This window comes from Xiphophorus couchianus, chromosome 19 (genome assembly GCF_001444195.1).
Source record: "Xiphophorus couchianus chromosome 19, X_couchianus-1.0, whole genome shotgun sequence".
NCBI classification, from domain to species: Eukaryota; Metazoa; Chordata; class Actinopteri; order Cyprinodontiformes; family Poeciliidae; genus Xiphophorus; species Xiphophorus couchianus.
This window is the reverse complement of record NC_040246.1, coordinates 8,960,994-8,976,830: the sequence shown is the minus strand read 5'-3', so window position 1 is coordinate 8,976,830 and position 15,837 is coordinate 8,960,994. Positions and strand designations below refer to the sequence as shown.

Genomic DNA, 15,837 nt, shown 5'->3' with positions numbered 1-15,837 from the left:
GACTTACAGTGTATTTGTGGTCTTAACTAAACTAAAACTCCTGTTTTCCTGGTATTTTGGTTTCTTCGGAGTCCAGTGTAGTTGGAAACTACAACTCACGACCTCTTTACTAAATCATAAGAATGTCTGCCCACTTCACAGCAAAATGTAAAGAAATACAAAGTGATATGTTGCTTGTTTTGATCTATTAAATAATTGGACATTGGAATTGCAGCATTTGACATGGCCTCACCAGTCAGTGAAGTTTGCATGTAGGCCTGTCGCGATAAACGATAAATCGATTAGTCGTACGATAAATTAAAACTATCGACGTCATTTCAAATATCGGCATTATCGTCTCTTCCAGCCTTTTTCTCTGTTTGTTGATGACACCAAATGAAAAAAGGCTCAACTCCGGTGCTCTCCACTGACCCTCCCTTCCTCATTTCCTTAGTGTAAAGCCCAGCGCACACTGCACAATCTTAGAGCTGTCAGCCGATTGTCGGCCCATTTTTAAAACCTGACAGATCACACATTAGCCGACAGAAATCCTAGGTATAACTGTTCGATCGGTTCGGTCCTGCCATGTGGTGTCCAACAATGGGCACAAAATAATGGCTACAAGTCCAGTGAACTAATTTTAAAACCAGGCATTAATCAATGCTTTACTACAATCTACCTGCAATGCATGTGGCTAGAGTCAGCGTAAAGTCCTGACTGAATGAAAATCATTATAACCTATTTACGTCACGTTAACGACGAACAGCTGAAAAGTTACCGGGTTTATCAACTGCAGTAGCAATTTCGCTCCAACTCCTCCTCTTGTCATTTCTATATTCTTTGCATGTTGAATAAACATTAATGTTGTTTCCACATATCATCTCCAATGTCAGCTGGACTTCGGGTTGTGCTGTGTCAGCTGTTTGGGATTCCCCGACGTAATTTCCCCTCAGAAAACACGGAGGAGAATCCGCGCTTTCTGATTGGCTACCTGTCGCATTCAACAGGCTGCATTAAAAGCTCCCAGTCGGGGAAAAACTCCTGATTTAGATCCCAGTGGCAACGAAGATCTACCGTAACACACCACACATTCTTAGAAAGACCAACGTTTTAAGATTGTTGTAAGGAGAAAAATAGGAGCAAAAATCATGTAGTGTGAACTATTGCATCAGGTAGTCGATGTGCCCATTTTCTCTATTTAAATCTAATTATTACTGAAGGGCAACATAATATACAGACTTCATAATCTGCACTCTTTTGGTTGAATGCAGTAAAATTTGCTATCGTGACAGGCCTATTTGCATGTGTCTCTACCACTTCTGCTCATCTAGAGACAGACTTTGGTAACATCTAACAGGATTTCTCTGTATTTACCGCCATCATTTTATCTGTAGGTCAAAATATTTTGATTTTACCAGAACACCTACCTCCACATGTTTGCTGTCTGACGCATGGCTTTTACCAACATAACTTCTTCTTTCTTTCTGACTTTTTTCCATAAATACCAGATTTCATGGAGAGTAGGACTAAAGACCTGTTTATATTCCACAAAAACAGAGAAATTGTTTCACAGATCTGTAAGAACAAAACGATGTCCTTCTGTTCTTGCAGTAGGTGGGACCTTTGAGGACTTCACAGCAGTTGTGTATTCAGATCTTACGGACTTCTTGGATTTTCTTTTGATGTATTAGAATAAGAGCATATGCAAAAAAAAAAAAGCACAAAACGGTTAAAATTCACCATTTTATTATGATAATGTTATTTGATTTGTCAAATTACAAGTGTATGATGTAACATAAAAACAGTTACAAACATATGTATGCATATTTACATTATATATTTATGAAAAGTAACAAGCTACATCTGTATAAAGAAAATACAACTATGACATGAGTTATTGGTTCTCTAAATTTTACATCAGATACTTGGTATTCTCAAACCTGATAATACCTAGACATGTAGAAACCAATTAAACCAGGATGAGTGACGTTAAACTGTAAGACAGAAACTAGGATGGACGTGAGGCACTTTTTTTTTTTGAGGTTGTCAGGATGCGAAAGTCAATGGCACTAGGAAACTCAAAGGAAACGCAAATGCTCGGAAAATATGCACTGAGAAAGAACCAAAGAAAAAACAGGCAGTGTTTACAGAATAGTTAAGAGTAGTACCACTTATACTGCAAGTTCTTAAAAAACACAAATGTCTTCCACTACTTAGAACTAATCACAAATGTTACATCAAGCGCTGTAAGATGAAAAGGGGAGGGATAAAAAGCTCACACATTATCAGTGCACCAAAGCATTGGAGAATTGAAACAGAACCACTCCACTGCTGTGTAAAATAATCTTTTCTTTAAACAATACACTGAAGAGAAAACAGGTTTATATAGCTTCTTTGTTTTTTTTTGTTTTGTTTTTTTTAAATCTACACAATGTCAAGAATGTACACCTGTATGCATTCCCAAAGATATGCACAATTTCCAAGATCGAAAGAGGATAAAAGACTAGCAGCAAAGTGGTTAAAACTGAAGTCTTAGATAATGCAGGTCAAAAAAAAAAATTAATATATATATATAAATATATATTAAAGCGGACAGACACATGTTGCATATATATTACAGTACAAGACAGGAAGTTGCACTGCGCTGGTTAATGCAGAACGAGAAGGGTTATTTCAGCATTCTCTACACTTTTTTTTTTTTTTCTGTATAAATGCACGTCCGTTTTCTTTTGCTTCTCAGCCAGCAAGTTTTAATCAGGTGCATCAAACCTCGGTCAACCCGATTACGATGGGAGAATAATGACAAGCAACCAAACGTTTGGTTAACACACCAACTCCCTCTGCACACGCACCCACGCACACCCACACACAAGAACGCACATATACAGGCAACACTCGCGCACACAGAGCAATCAAACGTTTAAAAATGACGGCTGTTATATGCTGTTGGAGACTTAGGCTTAACAGTCGTTCATAGCTGATTTCTCTGTCAACACAATAAAATTAGTGATTGTATCTAGCAGCTTTATATGTGTATTTATATATATATATATATTTATTTATATAGCAAACTTTAGAAACAAGTGGACACCCGCTACTGTACTAGCCTTCCTTCTACCGTACAAAACTAGAGAGAAACTCTATTAGAAACTCAATAGTCATATCCATCACAAAACCCTCTACTTTTCAATGTGAAATAATACTAAAAGGTGATCTATGTACAAACTGCTGTCATTAGAAGCTACGGTATGGGCTGACAGCGACGATAAATACAGTTCTATCTTTATAGACTCCAAAAGAAAAGAAGCTGGGATTATTGTCAGTACTTAAATATAGTGTTAGGTATTTACAGGCGCTTAGTTTGGTACCAGGGGTCGGGGCGGCTGACCTACCGGTAGCGTCCCCGTCCCGTTACTGACTCAAGTCTGCAGAGACGACAGCGTTTTTTGAGTTTGTTAAGAGTTTGCATAGAAAGTAAAGGGAGCATCGGTCGGCGTGGAAGCGGGGGGGAGAGCGGACTGAACTCAAGTCCATCCAGACTGGAGCGAGCCGTTGGGGCCGTCAGGGTCAGGAGGTGAAAAGATATCTGCCTCGTTCACTGGGTGGGGATGGATTAAACTTGAATTCTGAAAAACTGAAGATTAAGAAAGTTGGCGTTGATGGAAAAAAAAATCAGTCAGGGAGAAATATACATCGAAACTGAGCTGGTACTCCTTTAATAGTTAAAATAGGCGATCTTTAAATATTGAAGCTAAAACGCAGCTTGCTAAGAGAACCTAAAATGAGTACTTTAATATTTATTTACTTCCCCGTTGGGCCTGGATTGACTGTAGTTCTTAAGTGTAGATGAAATAATCCAAGGTAGTGCAACCAGCGACTCTGGTTCTGTCCGGCTACATCCAAATTCACCCAACACAACATTCTGAACGTGCTCAGAGGCAGTTTTTAATATTATTATTATTGTGTTCATCTATGTGTAGAAATCAGAAAAGGTAGTCTGGCAAGGTGTGACATGGGGAAGCGTTTAAATAAAGCAGAAACACCTCATTGAGTCTTTTCCTGGCAATTTAACGTAAATAAAAAGAAAACACACAATCGCTACAAATATTTTTTTAAGTGCTGGACAGAACCAGGAAGCCGCCGTCTATCCAGCTTCCCTTCCTTCCTTCATCCGCCTTTTAATCCAGCAGACAAAACCTGCCTTAAGCTCTGAATCGAACCCTAATCCAGCCGTCAGTGGGGCAATTAAGACCCAACTGTACATATGAAGACATATGCACGTGCACTTGCAAAAATACCTCTGCGTTCCCAAAGTAATGCATTCATTCAGGGCCTGTTCAGAGATGACACATGAATGGAGAACTTCTGACACGCTACGGGAAAGGACAGAACACAAAAACGGATTCAAAGGACAAACAGAAATTTGGAGCCGGTGCTGCAACCAAAGCTTGGAGAGCAGTGCTTTGACGAGGGGTTCCCCCCTCTCTCCACAGTCCAATCTGAGTGTTAAATTAGCCTGTAAACTTGATCCAATATCTAATAGTTTCTCAATCGGAGAATAACCTAAATTTAAGTGCCTTGTAATTTAAACCAAGGAGCTCCTGCTCCTTTGTTCACCAACGTAAAAACTTGCTGGTTGAGCAACATTTCAACCTTTAATTTAAAACTAATTACAAATGTGAGCAAGAAGAAAAAGAAGTGAAACAATACAAATCATAAATTCTCTACAGTTGTACATACGAGGGCTCCAACGTGTCTGTGGAGTAGATTCTAATGGGATGAGATGGGTCAGGAGGGTTCTGTGTGCCTCGTCTGAGGTGGAGACTGGAAAAGCTGTTTTAGGGACCATTTTACCGCTTCTCATTGTGGGAAAACAAAAAATAGCTTAAATCTGGAATGCAATCAAATTCAATAAATAAACCTCGGGTCAGGAAATCCGTACCAACAGAATGAAGCTTTGACTGTTTGATTTGTGGCTGCAAAACTTTAAAGTGTTACGCCAAAAAGATGGGGAATGACACGTCACAAGAACCTCTGAAGGTTACCTTTACTTTGAGGGGATAAATACCATTTAGTGCACCTTTTTGCTGGCTAGTAATTACATCGACTGCAAATCCTTGAACCATGAAGGAAAGGCCACTGTTTCCCAAACTGCAAATCCACAAAAAGCAAGAACACATCCCTTTTAGAACACTCAAACAGCAAGTAGTTAGTTTTCTTGTCCTTGACGTGAAACGGTTGAAGTTGTTGCCGTCTGTACAAAATTCGTTTTTCCTTCATGGAGTTGCATGTTGTGGCCCGACTGTCAATTTATGAGGGTGAATGTCAAAGACCTGTGTGTGTGTGTGTGTGTGTGTCTGTGTATTAAGATCTGGTAGTCTGTTGATCGTGACGTCTCCTCCGTCTCAGCCTTAGGCTCCTGTACCTAACGTGTTGCTCAGAGCTCCCACAAAGCATCGTGGTTTGTCCTCCACCGCTGCTCGTCGGCGACAAACGCAAACTGAAATCTCCGAAAGCCCTCAGAGCTGGGGATCAACGACGCATCACCCCTTCTGAGAGAGGAATGAAAAAAGGATGCCGGCTAGTAAATTTACGCTTGTATCCACTGCCTTTTTTAAGCTAGCTTTGAGGGTGTCCCAGAGTCCGCTGTGAGTGGAGGTGGGGCGTGAGGGTCCGGCTCACCCCGCGGCCTTGTGCTTGCCCCCGCAGCAGTGGCAGGCCTCGCCGCAGTGGTGGCAGGCGCGCAGAGGCAGGTAGCAGCACATACAGGGCGCGATGAAGGACAGCGCCAGCAGCGCCAGCCAGCGCAGGCAGAACTGCTCGTCGGACGTGTCGCACGAGCACGGGTCCGAAAAGTCTCCCTCCGAGTCGGACATGCAGTGGTACAGCATGCTCTCGGCGCACAGCATGCAGCTGACTTTGTAGATGCACTGCTTGATCGGGTCGGGCGCGTCCTGGCACTGCCCCCGCCAGTTGTCCTCGTGGTTGAACATCTCTCGACAGTAAATGCAGCGCGAGCGCTCGCCGTCCTCCCGCCGCCGCCGGCCCTTCGGCTTGGCGAGAGGCGAGGGCTGAGTCTTGATGGCGGGGTCCTTGCCCAGGCCCAGCCCGAGGCCCGAACCGATGCCCATGCCGGGTCCGGAGAGGCAGTCGCTGCCGGGGCCGTCAAAGAAATACTCGCACTTCTTACTGTCCAGTTTGTGAAACGAGGCGGGGAAGTCCATGTCCTCTCGGTCGGCCTCGTGTCTGCTCATGACCGGGTGGCGGTAGTCCTCGTAGCCTCGGATGAGAACGTCCTTCCGCGGGTTGATGCGGACGATCTCCTCTTCGTCCACGCGGAAGCTGACTCGGCGAGTCGACTTGAAGGAAACCGTCAGAAAAGAGAAAAGTTAGGTTAGTTGGATTACCAAAATCAAAAATAAAACTTAGTTATATACTGTACAGTGACATTACAAAGGATTTCCCCCGCCTCGCTTAGGGGTGGGTATTTATCGTATCATTTATTATCATTTATCGAGACAAATTTCTAATTATAAAACTGTGATTTATTGTTGTCACAATAAACTCCAATTAATGATGTTTAAAAACCTATAAAACTGCCTCAGGTTAATGATTCAACAATATGAAAATAATCATGATCCCAACAACTTGGGGAAATATTCAGTAAACCTTTTGGAAGAACATCATCATACCAACAATCAGACATGGTGGTGGTAGTGTGAGGCTCTGGGCCCGTTTGGGTTAGCCTTAATCTCACCTCATGCAACCATAAAATCTGCTTTGTATCAAAATAGCCTGAAAGAGGATCTCCCACCATGAGTTTGTGACTTTAAGCTCAAACACACTTGTTTTATGGAACATCCAAAATTTACCAGCAAGTCCAAAACTGAGTGGGTAAAAATAAATTGGAATGGCGTAGTTAAAGTCTTATCTAAATGTAACTGAGATGGCGTGATGTGACCTTAAACAGCCCATACAAACTGAAAACCCCTCCAACGCGGCGTAAATAATTCCTCTGTAGCATTGTGACGGACAGCTATTGCTAATGCTAAATGACATTCTATATGTCTGATATTGAAACTATGGTTACAAACGTGAATTTAATTCAACAGGCGGATTTCAGCAGCTCCACCAGAGACCCACCTGGGGAGGCAGGTACCGGCGGTTGTCATCGAATGGCTGGGGGGGCACGTAGCAGCCCCTGAATGGCTCGGCGGACACAACATTGCTGAGAGGAGAGAAGGGCTCTTTGATTGGCGTACAGAGTGAGGGAAGATCATCGCACACCTGGAAATAGAAGAAATCAGGTAAAAATCCAACATGAAAACTACAAAATTAAACATACGAACTGCTGTAGTGTTGCCTCCAGTTACGGTACCACAGGATGTCAGTAGTACAATGATGCATTTGAAAACCTGGTATGCCAGAAAAAGGCTGCAGGACAAGAATAATTGATAGCGTTGCTACAGCGCCCCCTGTTGTTATTCAGCCAGGGCACACGGGTGTGAAAAGACTCAATTAATCCAACCTTTTATTTATATTACATGATAAAAATCAGTAGTACCACTATAGGTGGCACCCTTTAAGTTTCCACAATATGAGTGGGACGCATGTATTTTAAAAAATTTATGCTTCACTTTTTTTATGTTGACTGGAAGCTTTAATCAGTAATCCATAACTCTGTTTTCATGGGTTATAACAGTGTTTCCTGGTCGCTGGGAGGCACAAAGATGCTCTTTTTTAGACTTTTTCCACAACTGCCGTGTTAAGTACGGTGGAGGATCTGTGAGGCTTTGGGCCTGTTGTCATTCAAAAGCTGAAAAACTTCTCACTCTTTGAGATGCAGTACTGGGATATATTAAATTAAAAACTGGTGACTTCTTCCACCAAAACAAACTGCTCAGACATAAAATCAACCTCCTTTCATGTCCGTCTCAAAAACCGCTCTAAAATTAAAAGGCTGAATTTCTGTAAGATTGAATGTGAGGTTAGGCTTTGCTTTAAACATATCAACATCGGAAGGATGCCAGTAATTGCTAAAATTTACAATCACCTGAGATATATTTAAAGACGTCAATCTGGACTCTGCTAATTTAAAATAAAAAAGAATGAAACAAATTGCTGCTTCCCAAACATTTGACATCCTCTAATTCCTACTTTATCATTTCACAGTCAGAGGCACTAATGGTCACTTTTCATGACCAAAACAACTTTTGACTCAAGATGCGTAGGCTGTTCATGTGTGTGCGTATAAAAGTGTTCCACTTTAACCACCAGGGGGCATCCTGCACCCACGCTTTACCAAATGACTGTGCTGTGTGGTGATGACTCAAGGCCCTTCTGTTACAAGAACTCAAAGTTCCCATTAGGCTTGCATGTGTTCCCACAAACAATCACACACACACGCACACACACACACACACGCACACAAAAATGGCTCTTGAAAGAAGTGAAGCCAGCAATGAAAGTAAATCTTCCTTTTACCTTGTGCTGACTGATCTCATGAGGAAAATTCACTGTCAAAATCAGGCAGGATTAGAGGATCTATAAATAGCATTCTGGGGTGGATGCAGAAGCTAAATATTCTCGAGCCGTAATAAAGGGAGTAGTTTGAATAAAGCAGGCCATTTTGAGGGCAAACGAGAGAAAATGATCAGCAACTCCATTATTAGCGCTGATATTCTGTGCATCACCGGGGCAGAGATTTTCCAGCTTGTTCTAGCTCAGGTAAAACACATCCTGACAACTTTGATCCAACCTTATCCAAGCATTACACACACCAGCTTGAAGTCCCTGTTTTCCCACACACATCCCGACCTCACAAGGCAAGGTTAGTCCTCCTCTCTCCTGCCTCCCTCCTCCCTCCCTCTGCATATGGAGGAGGCGGCTGGCTCCGGTTAGTCAGAGCTGTGTGTAAAGTAGCCCACGCCAGTGCTTTAACGCGCAGCGGAAATCTGGTTTGCTCCTAGCTGCTGCTACAGTAATTACTGTCCTGTGGTTGCTAAGAGATGCTTCCTTTAACTCCTTTCCCCCTCTGCCTCACTTCTACTCCCCCCTTTTCAGGCTGCAAGCACATGGTGGAGTGTATGCACTCCTTTTTTTTTTTTTTTTTTTTTGCCAAACACAGAAGAATGTGATAGCACCCACCGTGTCTGCATGGGAATGCGAGGAACAGGAGACAGAAGAAGATGTAGAGGAGAAAGAACAGAGCAGGAAAAAATGAGATTGCGCCGTGTGTGTGTTGGGGTATGTATGTCAGAGCCGGAGAAACAGAGAGAGCACCAGAGGCCAAGAGTCTGCAGAGGGAATATCATAAACTAGCTCCAGCTGGGGAAATGCAGCATGGAGCCTGAAAAGCCAAGTGACAGCTGTGTGTGTGTGAGAGAGAGAGAGAAAAAGAGAGAGAGAGAGAAAGGGGGAAAGGATCGAGTGGAGTGGTGGAGGTGGAGGGAGTTGAGGGGGTGAAATGGGAAACAGACTTGGGCTTCCTTTTAAAGCGCTTGCCTAAGCCCCGCCATTCAAAGGCATGCGTGGGGGCCAACCTGAGGCTGATCTGACCCTGGAGATGTGGCGGGCTGTTGGGGGGAGGGAGGGGAGTCAGGGGCAACAGGGCTGCGCACCAACATCAGGGACACTTCCGCCCCTGAGAGGACTGGGAGGCCCGTCAGCATACTGAAACTCTTACTAGCTCTCTGCAGCGCAGCCTTCACTTTACAATTTAAGAAACAACAGAGGTGGGTTGAGTCTGTGCTTCTTCCTGGGGAGTTAGGGAACCAGTTACTAATCTCAAATATAGTAGAAAGGAAGTTTTTTTTGTTGTTGGTGAGAATTAAGAATCATCTGCTCTGCCTTAATGGACTCTTCAATATTCAGGTGAAATTAAAGCAGCAGTATAAATTAGCGAGGACATTACGTCTCAAGTCTTTACCTGAAGCTATGTTGTTTGTGAAGTCCATACCTAAAATATGCCTTTTCTCTTTTGTTGTTTCTGTCATTAAAATCGTGTTGTCAGTCAGCTGAACCTGAGTTCAGCTGACTTCGGTGTAGAAATGGGCCTGATTTGATCCAATGTTGGTATCAAACTGACACTCTTCATTCAGGGCAACAGATCCAGAAATTACGGTACTGTGTTTTTGCAGCACAGGAAGTTTAAGCAACAATACCAACTGCACACTTAAAAAACAAAATATAAAAATTTAAATCTCTTAAAAATTACATAAACTAACATAAAGGAGAGGGAAAGCATTTGTTACTCATGTGTCAGTAATAATAACGAAGGAGCGACGAGGAGCTTCGGCAAACACTGGGCGAAGTTTCTTCTTTATCTACTTTCACACATCAAACTCGTTTTAAACTCTATATCACATGAAACATGTGGAACATGTGAAATACTTTGAAACAAGGTAGGAATGGTTACAATCTAAATACCTAGTGAATGCTTTCACAGTTGGCTAAGCAAACTATTCTAACAGAAAATGTCAAAAAACAAAACAAAAACACCTGTAACTTCAAAAGTGTTGCCATCATATATTTCTGACCGTCTTTTGGTGCAGCTGCTCTTGGATATTTACAGGGTTAAACGTAGCGCTCGTGAATAGTGTTCACCATAGGTCAACGCCACGTTTACAACTAAGCAACTACTGTGTAGCACTATGGCAGAGCTTTAGCTCAATGCGTACCGAGGCTAAGATACCAACATTAACCGAAGGCACAGGCAGTCAGAAGCCGGAGATATGAACAAACACAAGATTGCTCATTATATGACTTTATGTGGAGAGTTTATCACCTGGGTTCACCATCACTATGATGCTTCAACATCATGATGAGGAAATTATTCTCAATCAAAATTCCTACCAATCTCTGAGCTTTGCCCACTTCATGTCCAGGAGATGATCTGAAGTTGATTTTTATCACTGCATGTCGTGTTTTATGGACAATTTTGGACAACAGATTTCGTAAAAGACATGGAATATCTTTAAATATGAAACCAGAAGATAAACAAAGTTTTATATTTTTAAAGCACCTCTACAGCAGATAAACTCCATCCATGGAAAGATTAGAATTTGAGAATTGTAGTCAGATATATCTATTCCAAAAAACGTTTTTTTTAGGCTATTAGAAAAGTTTACTTAGATGTCCCGTCACATCTCCCAGAAAACAGAAAAAACAAACAAACAAACAATGAAATTCAGTAAATTAATAAATAATTATTGAAAATATCGCTTCGTCTTTTATCCATTCAGGTTTTCTACAGCGATTCTCCGCTGTAAAAAAAAAGAAAAAAAAGACGTTTCTGTACCAGGGAGATCCTGATTGGCTGATAAATTTTAAGCTCATAGATTTTACAGAGGCTGTAAACGACAAGTGACCAACAAACTGTCTGCGTACCAAAGTGATAAGAGAAAACTTCCTGCCAGAGCCAAATTAGATGGGAGTTTTCCTGTGCTGTTAGATGGAGGGAAAATAGAGACACTTCACTCCGAGCTGACGGAAGGACTGTTGTGGTACTGCATGATTCCTGGCAGTGGGCTGTCACAGCTGAGCAGGCTTATTGTGCAACTACTTTATGGGTAAAATATGTAACATGTGCATACTGTCTGTCTGTGTGTGAGTGTGTGTGTGTTTTGAGAGAGGAAGAATGTGGTAAGCTTGTGAAGGGCATGCATGTGGGAGCTTGGCCTCAGTGGGCAGGATGTGGGTGGAAGGGACCATCTTCAATACATTTCCAAGCACACATGTGGAACAATGCAAGGCTACGAGGAAAACCTATTCACATCATCAGAGATACGTGAAGCTAATCAGTCAATAAATAAGATTGATGGTTACATCATCTAATTAGTCACTGCTGCCTGCTTAATAACAGCAAGGTTGAAGTTCTTCTGGACTCCAGAGCAGCTGATTTTGAAGTGTTCTCATAAACGTGAAATGACGGCAAGGAAGTGATCGCAGTAGCGGCATCACTTGAAACTGCTACACACCTTATTGGACGGTGGCATTCGCTGGTTCTCTGACTGCAGCGCTCGCCTCGGGTTCACTTCTCTTTCTCTGTAGCCCGGGCCTCCGACCGCAACATTCAGATGCCAAATCACCATGGTGATACCCTCGGTGGCTCACTGAACCCCATGAACACAACTCGCCCCACCACCACCACCACCCTCCAATTCTACCAGTTTCTAAGTGCACCCCCCTGCTGCCTGGCAACAGTGGTGCCATTGGATTTCCTGTATGTTTGGGCTGATTCCTTAAAGAGGAACTTTACCGCGAGAGCAGAAATAGAGCGTCACCTCTTCTCTATACTCTCCTGCTCCATTTTATGAAAACGTTGATGCATCTGGCAGATTCAGAGAAAATGACAACCTTCTTGGGAATAAACAAAATGCCAATTGTGGGGTGGACTGGCACCAGAATTTGCATTAGAGGATAACAGAACATGACCATAACAAACGCTTGTTTCAAAAGCATAATCCGAAATATCTGATTCCATAAAGTATAGCGATGAAACAATCAGATTAATTGCAATTTAGTAATCGATTAATCGCTAACTTGAGTACACAGGCTTCTGGAACGCCTCAAGTGGCATAGTTTTAGCTTCAACTGTTTCAAAATCTATGCTAAAAAAACACATTATTAAACACCTTTTGCTACCCAATTATTAACTGGTGAAATGAAGAAAATATCTGTCCATCTTTTGACTGACATATCTGTGTTCCACCTCATACGAACAAGTCAGTGATATTCAAAAATATGTGTGCGTTTGCTTGAACAGCATCCTTGCTGCTTCTTTATGCTAGAACTACTCATTGACGGTCAATCGCCACATTGCAGAGGCTGACCTGGTTTTTGACTTGTATCAAGGAGTCGTTGTTCTTTACATTAAAAGGTTGGTCACAAGGCACCACTCATGATGTCTGTTTGTGGTTTAAAGATCTGAATCTTAAAGCTTTGGGTTTGTTTTGCACTGCTTCTCAGTTTCTAGCCATGATCAGTCTCCTATTTATAAAGTAAAAAACAATGTGGGAATCTTAATTATATTGAAGGGTCTGTAACTCACCGGTAGTCCATCCTCAGGAATGTCCCCTTCACCAAAAGGACTAGACACTGGAAAAGAAGAAGGGCACATGAGAAACGTTTGACCTGAGCATTTCACTTAATCCGAAAAAAGTATTTGTGTAAAAAAAATATATCTGGGTACTAGTGTAAGCAAAGGCAAACTCATAGTTTAAAACTTCACCACTAGAGGGCAAAAACTTAAAATAATCAAGAGTGCTGAACCCGACAACCAAAACACAACATTTCAAGCAAACATTGTTAAGCATTTGACTGAGTTCTCAGCAAACCGATCTTTCGTTTTTCTGTTTCACCATTAATGTTTAAAGTCTACTCTGCTAAGCACGGCAGAAGTTTTATCACAACGGATCCTTGTCAGGCCAGAAAAGGTCAAGGCTTCTGGTTTCCTTTGCCTGTCGCCTAATGGGGAAATGAAAGCTGCTTTGTGTAGGAGGGGGGACGGACGGACGCAGAAGTTAATGAAATATGCAAGAGCCGGAATAATGTGACCCCAAAATGCCGTGAACCATTTTTATATCCAAAACACCTTAGTTGATAATAGGAGTCAGAAAACCAAACTTTTAGATGAACTTTGAGAAGTTAGGAAAACAATGTGATCTGTGTTTTGTGTAGTAAATAACTTTAAGAAGGTAAATGTATGTTTAATGGCTAGTACTTCGCAAAGAAAGGAGTTGCTTTAACATATCTCTATGTTACATAATATGTAATACTTCCAAATGACAATTGTTTTCCTGAGTGAAACTGAAAAGCATAATAGAGTGAAATTACAAATAATGATAAAAAATAAGCTTTTTTTTTACAACACAAAAGATAAAAAATAAATTTAAAGAAGGAAATATTGATTTGTGGACAGAATTTATTCATAAAGTCTAAAAACTAGCGGCCCTTTTATAAACAAACAATGACTTGTTTTAATGTAGCAATACATGCACCTGAAACCCAATATTTAAATAATTTTTCTTACTGTCTTAACTTTAAAAAAAACAAAAAAACAATTCCTCTTTATTTAGTAAAATTGCTCTTTTTCCTATAAATGTAATGATGGAAAACACAGAACCTCTGACCTTCTCAAACAGCATGAAGTTAGTAGTACATGCATGTTTGAACAGATCGTTCAGGCATTTGGAAATTGTACCCAGCAAGATTTGTTGCAGTCAATAGTCCTTTTCCTGATGTCTTAACACAGATATAAGGTTCTCTCTCATTATTCTGACATTTAGCAAATCTAAATAATTTTGGTAATCCCTGCTGACCTAAAACAGGAAAAGTTCAGTCATATTGAACGTTAGAAAAGATAGAAAAAAAGCTATTATGGTGTGTGTAAATATCTGATTTAAACATGAAGTTTAATTTGCCTCTGCTTCAATTTACATAAACTTCCTAGAAGATCTGAACATACAACAAAGTTTAAAGTAATATGTTCATAAGCTTCAGCAGTACAAGACGGAAACATTTCACAGTTAAACAGAGTAGACTATTTCAATGTAATTACATTTGTTTAAACTGGGCTTTTCCCCTCTGTACTGTCCAGTAAACGTTGCATTCAACTGTACCTTGGAAGTGGGAAGTTGTAACTCCAAATCAAGCCAGTTTTGACCACAAGATAAACAAACCTGCTTCTGTTTGCTCTGTAAATTGCTCTTTGAAAAGAAAAAAAATCATCTGAGTTACTGATCAGGAAATCAAACTTCCTGTGGTGTGGTTATTTTGTCACTAAGCTCTCCCAACTGGCAGTGAAGGCAGCACAATGTCAGCAACGTCTTAAGGAAAATCAGTGACATTTCCCATCACACAATAAATCTTTGTTTATTACATCTTAAAAAAAAAATAAACAAGAAAACATGATTGGAAAATCAGGAAAAACTTGGACCGTTCCCACTGGAACATTATTCCAGAGAAAATAGTTTTACTGTACCACTGGCACCAAGTGAATCTTATAAAACATTGTCTCATTTAATTAAAATCAATTAATTACATGCCTAATTTAAAGCAGCGTCAGTCATTTGGCTGTGCTTGGGATGAGAACAGGGAAACATGATAATATCGTCTCTGTCAGGAGAAAACATTTTACTGAGCCTGTGTGAGACGCCGTCTGTCTGTCAGTCGCTCTGTCCGTCCATCTCTGAGTCACATGGAGGAAGGCTTTGTGTGTGTGTGAGTGTCTGCGTGCATTGCTATGCTTCCAAGAGAAAGAGGCCTCTTGCAGCACGACTCTGGCAGTGCTGGGCCGCGAAGCTGCCTGAGCCATGTGCCCGCCGTTGCCTTGGCAACAGCAGACTGCAAGACTGATATGCACACGTGCGCACACACGCGCAGGCAAAAACATATTCGCTCCTGCTGCACACACACACACACACACACGCGGCAGTCCAGCAGTACAGCAATGCAACAGGAATACAGACAAACTCGTCTGCCTGCGCAGAGCCGAGGCATTACACAACATCGCCAGAATACAGAGAATGCCAAGCGAGAGACGGAAACAGACAAAAGGCAAAGGGGTGGCAGGGTAAAGAGAGGGAGAGACAAGTGCGGGCGCTAAGGCAGAACCTCTCTTTCTAATGTTCACATGAAACTCTTCACATTTGGAGCAGCTATGAGCTGACCCCTTCATTCTTTTTTTTTCCCACGTTGTGCGCATGTTGAACAACAAACTTCAACGTATGTTGGGTGGAGGCTGTTATGTAATGCAACAAGACAAATCGGAACCTGACTGTGAAGCTTTTACAAGTAGGAATCTGAGAAGATTATTCAGTGGTGTGCATTTGTATTAAGCCTTTCTCCTCCCAATAC

The 15,837-nt window shown here is 41.6% G+C and overlaps 1 protein-coding gene across 1 annotated transcript in view; it reads right to left on the bottom strand.

The window, feature by feature from the left end:
- Nucleotides 1-2,007: 2,007 nt before the first annotated feature.
- spred1 (sprouty related EVH1 domain containing 1) overlaps nucleotides 2,008-15,837 on the bottom strand; it is a 39,153-nt gene continuing 25,323 nt past the window's right edge. The window contains exons 4-6 of the mRNA XM_028000837.1: nucleotides 13,031-13,077; nucleotides 7,123-7,266; nucleotides 2,008-6,338 (exon numbers count right to left, since the gene is read on the bottom strand). Coding sequence (XP_027856638.1) covers nucleotides 5,658-6,338; nucleotides 7,123-7,266; nucleotides 13,031-13,077 — 872 coding nt within the window. The 3' untranslated portion in view covers nucleotides 2,008-5,657. The remainder of the gene's footprint in view (nucleotides 6,339-7,122; nucleotides 7,267-13,030; nucleotides 13,078-15,837) is intronic.